This window comes from Octopus bimaculoides, chromosome 28 (genome assembly GCF_046866305.1).
Source record: "Octopus bimaculoides isolate indiv1 chromosome 28, ASM4686630v1, whole genome shotgun sequence".
In the NCBI taxonomy this organism is placed as follows: domain Eukaryota; kingdom Metazoa; phylum Mollusca; class Cephalopoda; order Octopoda; family Octopodidae; genus Octopus; species Octopus bimaculoides.
The window spans coordinates 22,009,537-22,015,536 of record NC_142955.1 but is presented as its reverse complement, the minus strand read 5'-3'; the positions used below and the strand labels follow the sequence as shown (position 1 = coordinate 22,015,536).

At 38.6% G+C, this 6,000-nt stretch overlaps 1 protein-coding gene across 5 annotated transcripts in view; it reads left to right on the top strand.

Annotated features, from left to right (window-relative positions):
* Positions 1–6,000, top strand: part of LOC106870582 (uncharacterized) — a 68,186-nt gene that overhangs the window by 25,692 nt on the left and 36,494 nt on the right. For all 5 annotated transcript variants that reach the window (XM_089344230.1, XM_089344232.1, XM_089344233.1 and 2 more), the window contains exon 2: positions 2,721–2,794. In XM_089344230.1, coding sequence (XP_089200356.1) covers positions 2,721–2,794 — 74 coding nt within the window. The remainder of the gene's footprint in view (positions 1–2,720; positions 2,795–6,000) is intronic.

Below are 6,000 nucleotides of genomic sequence, written 5' to 3'. Positions count from 1 at the left end.
ATATATATGTATATATATATATTACACACACCCTACAAAATACATACACTTATATCACACTTTCTTGTATGCAAGTCAATGTTATTTATTTAGTGTAAACATTCAAGCCTTGTCACTATCTTCCCAAATCCTGCTGCATTTCATGTGGAAGTTTTGGTTCTCCGATGTCATCTTGGTGTATAAGTTAACCTACCTTTTCTTGGCTGTAAATTTCGGTCTGTAAAATTCGATTTCTATGCCAAAATCTGTTTTGCATTTAATGAAGTTTACTGCAATGGTTTCTTTTCTTTCTTTTTTCCTTTTTTGTCTCTTTTTTTTCTTATGCCACATCCAAGATGTTAATTCATAACTAATATTTTATCAGTGGGGAACCTTTTCTTATCTTTAGACATGACAGATTTCTTTTTTGTTTTAATTTAATTTCAATTTTTTGAAATCTCACTTCTATTCACCTTGTACCTTGTGGATATGCCTTCACCATCTTTCTCTTTCTTTTTCATGCTGGGGAAACCCATGTATTTTTCACTTCAGCAAGATCCCTATTCTCATCATCATCATCATCGTTTAACGTCCGCTTTCCATGCTAGCATGGGTTGGACGATTTGACTGAGGACTGGTGAACCAGATGGCTGCACCAGGCTCCAATCTGATTTGGCAGAGTTTCTACAGCTGGATTCCCTTTCTAACGTCAACCACTCCGAGAGTGTAGTGGGTGCTTTTTACGTGCCACTGTCACGAGGGCCAGTCAGGAGGTACTGGCAACAGCCATGCTTGAAATGGTGTATTTTACGTGCCACCTGCACAGGAGCCAGTTCAAATTCTGTCAAGGTCAACTTTGCCTTTCATCCTTTTGAGATTAATAAAATAAGTGTCAGTTGAGCATTGAGGTCAGTGTAATCTCTTAGCCCCACCCCAAACTCACTGGCCATGTGCCAAAATTTGAGAACAATATTTAAGCATTGGTTAGGGAGCCTGGTGTAGCCATCCGGTTGCACCAGTCCTCAGTCAAATCATCCAACCCATGCTAGCATGGAAAGCGGACGTTAAACGATGATGATGATGATGGTTAAGGTGGTGAGCTGGCAGAAATGTTAGCATGTCAGGCAAAATGCTTAGCAGCATTTTGTCCATCTTTATGTTCTGAGTTCAAATTCCTCCAGGGTCTATTTTTGCCTTTCATACATTGTGTGAGCTAAAAGTTGGAGGGGTACAGGATAAACTACCTGCATCAACTTCCTATAAAACCAGGCAGTAATTTTACCTTGTCCTTATTCTAAGTGCAAGTGTTGAAGAGTGTACTTTGATTTTAACAGTTATGTCTTCAAAGCTGTAGTGGAAGTGACAATGGAGCATATTCGGCATATTTTGCTTTATGAGTTCAGTAAAGGCAACAACACAATGGAAAGTGTGAGGGATATTAATGCAGTAAATGGGGATTGGACAATAAGCATAAGCCAGTATCAACGGTGGTTTCCAGAAATTCCAAGCCGGAAGCTACAGCCTAGATGATGAGCCTTGTCATGGAAGATCTGTAGAGCTCGATGAGGATATCCTGCAAACCCTGGTGAAACAAAATCCCATTGTAACTGTTGAGGAACTAGCAGAGAAACTTGGATTTGGTAATTCAACCATTCATTGACACCTGTGTGCCATCAGAAAAGTTTGCAAGTTGGGTCAATGAGTTCCCCACAAACTTTCTGAGTCTAAGCGCACACAGAGTGAATGTGTGTTCTTTGTTGTCATGTCTCACGAATGAACCCTTTTTCTGACTGAATAGTGACTGGTGACGAGAAATGGGTTCTCTATAAAAATGTCAAGCACCGAAGACAGTAGGTAGGGAAAGGAGAAATACCAGCACCCCAGGCTAAAGAAGGTCTTCACCCACATAAGATGTTGTTATCTGTTTGGTGGGATATGAAAGGTTTGGGTCCACTTTGAACATTTAAACCCAAACCAGACAATAACAAAAGAGATTTACTGCTGGCAGTCTGAAGAGCTTAGGTCGGCACTAGAAGTAAAATGGCCATGTCAGGATAAAGCTCAGCCACATACAGCAAAGATGACACTCCAAAGGCTGGAGCAGTTTGAATGGGAAGCAATGCCCCACCCACCATATTTGGGTGAGACCTGTGAAAATTCCACAGAACGAAAAAGATTAAGAGAAGCGATTTAAGAGAGAAAATATGATTTATATTTATATTCTGCTGAGTTATTTCACTTCTAGTCACAATAATTATATCATATAATTTTCAAATTTCCCTCTGCTAATTACCTTATATTTCTCTCTTCAACAAACTTTTTAACCATGCAATACCCCTCTTGATGCCTTTAATATTTCTCTCTTTCCTTTCACTTTTCCCTCCCCACCTGGCAGCATGTCATTAACTCTTCTCTCTCCCACTTTTCTCTCACCGTCTTTTTCTCTTCACCTCTTTTTTCAACTAACCACATGATGCATTTGACCTCTCTTTCTTCTCTACTCATTTCTCTCCCTCTCTCTTTCTCTCCTCCTCTCATTCACTCCACCTCCTCCTTCTCTACCTAAAGTATAACGGGTAAACGGTAAACGAACAAGCAGATTATTATATAGATATTTCACTTCCATATTGCTTCTTTTATCATAACCAAATTTATCTGTGACTTTACTGCGAGACATATACATTTCATAAAGCTTCCAAATCTATTATTAATGTCTCTGTGTTTTATTATTCTATTTGCAGATATCCAATAAGATGGCTCAAGTCCCTGCCAAGATAGTGCTAAAGAGCACTACAAGGATGTCACTGAATGACCGGTGAGAACACATTGCCTTCCGTTTGGAAATTGATTTTATTTCAACTTGGCTTTGCTCAGGCAGATCATATATATATATATATATTTATAAATATTATATATATATTATAAATATTATATATATATATTTGATATATTATAAAAATTATATATAATTTATATATTATGAATATATTTTATGTATGTATATATTATATATATATATATATGACAAATATATGTATTTTATATATGTTATGTATATTTTTATATATATACAGGAAGTATGCTTTCAAAGTGGTCTGCGAAATAAATATATATATATTTGAAGTAAAAAAAAACGTTAAATTTATGAAAATGCATCAAAAGTGCTACCATGACAACTTATTATGTGGGTTGATGGCTCTGGCGGCCCCAGCAGCATTGGTTGTGGGACTCGGTCGTCGAGGGGGGGGGGGGAGAAGGTGTGGGTGAGTGTAGTGGGGGCCCTGTGTGTGGCACCTTGACTCAGGTTGTGATGTCAGACGAGGGCCCTGGCCTACTCTTTCATTGTCTCCTCTCGTCCAGGGTGTGATGAGCCACGATCTTTCGCCCCCCACCGTGTCTCGCTCCGAGTCATGGCCATGCGCTCTTTTGGGTTTTCTCCGCTACACTACCTTCCACCTTCATTCCCTGCCTCCTCACCACCCTGTGTCTCTTCTCTACTTCCCCACTTACCATTCCTCTACATTTCAGCATACTCTATCATCACCATCATCGTCGTCATCATCATCTCTCTTTTTCTGCCATCAGCATGTCCTCAAAGACTTGATTCCCTCCCTCCTTGTCGACACTTGTCCACAACTTGCCAGCCAGCCAGCCAACCAACCGACTAACCAGCCAGCCAGCCAGCGCTGCATGTGGCTGCGTGGGTGGTGACACACAACAGTTGCCTCTCTTTTCTTTTGTTCTTTCTTTCTTTCTCTCTTCCTCTGTTGTTGTGTTGCCTCACATCAGCCCGCGGTCACAGTGGTAGCCACAACTGAGCTTAATTCCAAAAAAGGGCAAAGAAATATATACCACATAATATGTATATATGTCCATGTATATACACTCACACAATACATACATGTGCATATATATACATACGTATATATACATACATACATATACATATATATATATATATATATATATATATATATATATATATATATATGTATATATATGCTTATGTGTATATGTGTGTATATAGCATATTTGTGTGCATGTATTGTATAAAATGTATGCACATACTGTGGTAAGTGTAAACACTACAGCTCTGATCCTAAAATGCTACAAAGTGGTGTGTAGACTTTACAGGTGTATATAAATGTTTGCATGCATATATATATATATATATATATATATATATATATATATATATATATATATATATCTATTCTTTTATTTGTTTCAGTCATTTGACTGCAGCCATTCTGGAGCACCACATATTTAGATGAACAAATCGATCCCAGAACTTATTCTTTTTAAGCCTAGTACTTATTCTATCGGCCTCTTTTGCTGAACCGCTAAGTCATGGGGTTATCAAGCGATGCCGGGACAAACACAGACACACAAACATATACATATATGTATACGATGGGCTTCTTTCAGTTTCCGTCTACCAAATCCACTCACAAGAGAGTTTGGTCAGCCCAAGGCTATAGCAGAAGACACTTCCCCAAGGTGCCATGCAGTGAGACTGAACCCAGAACCATGTAGTTGGTAAGCAAGCTTCTTAACATGCAGCCACTTGTGCACCTTTATATATATATATATATATATATATATATATATATATTATAGTGTGCTAGCCCGTTGGATTACCCTGGTTCGTACTTTGTTGTACTTAAGAAGACCCGTCCGCCACAGTAGAAGCGTTAAGGTTGCATCTCTTGGTGAAGAGGATTGGGCTGCAAAAGTCTTGTGCTGGTGCCACATGAAAGTGTTTCTGCCAATGGCATGTATGTGCGTGCTCATGGCAGTACCACTTGAAAAACATCTATATATATATATATATATATATATATAGATTGATAGAGAGATAGGTTTTCTTTTGCAAACAACTTGCAGATGCAAGTGCTTCCAGTTGAAATCTCTACATACCGGATACTAGCAAAGTGTATGGGGTCATCAGGAGAGAATGCACGCCGTTTTGGGGCCTACTTCTCTATGGCATTGTTGCACCCCCCTCCTCACTGAAATGAGGCCCCTCTTCCTAGACGAACTGGTTATCGTGTTTTGTTCAATATTCTTCTAGCCATTGTACATTATCTCTTTTTAACCAACCAAATCCAGTGGCTTGCCTTTAACTACAGTCTACTAAAGTTGTGTTCACAAATGGCTGGCATACCTGATATATATTCATGTATATATATATATATATACATGAATATATATATATATATATATATATATATATATATATATATAATTTTGTCAGTGAACAGGTTGCGGTCTCAAAGCGACGAAAATATTTTGACAAATTAAAATTAAATTTTAAATGGCTTATATATATATATATATATCATCATCATCATCATCATCATCGTTTAACGTCCGCTTTCCATGCTAGCATGGGTTGGACGATTTGACTGAGGACTGGTGAAACCGGATGGCAACACCAGGCTCCAATATATATATATATATGTATATTTGCATGCATGTTTATATGCACTCTCTGAGGCACCACAGTAGCCAAGAAAAATATATTACCAAAATAATAATAGTAATATTATTAATAATAATATTATAATGTTCTGTGCTTGCATGAAAAAGAAAAATATGATAATATTGAGGATCAAATCCAGAGCTGGGATTGTCAGACATAAGATTTCTGGTTTTGCTGCAACTCCCTTACCCCTTGCCATCACAACACTCTGTCTCTGTCTGTCTCTCTCTCTCTCTGTCTCTCTCTCTCTGTCTCTCTCTCTGTCTGTCTCTCTCTCTCTCTGTCATACACACTTTTTGTGTAGGCCCACTGCTTTCTTAGATGCCATACACTTTGAGAGAGAGTGGGGATGTATGCAGCCTTGATGACAGAACCTGAATGGCTGCGTCACTGCCCCTCTTGGCTCATCACCATTTCTACTACCTTCTTGTTCTTCTGCTGTCGCACTGTGCCATTTCTGCCCTCATCATACTACTGCTCTACCTTCTTTTGGACTTTGGTACGACCCCTTTACTATGGTCCCTATTCCGTCCCAC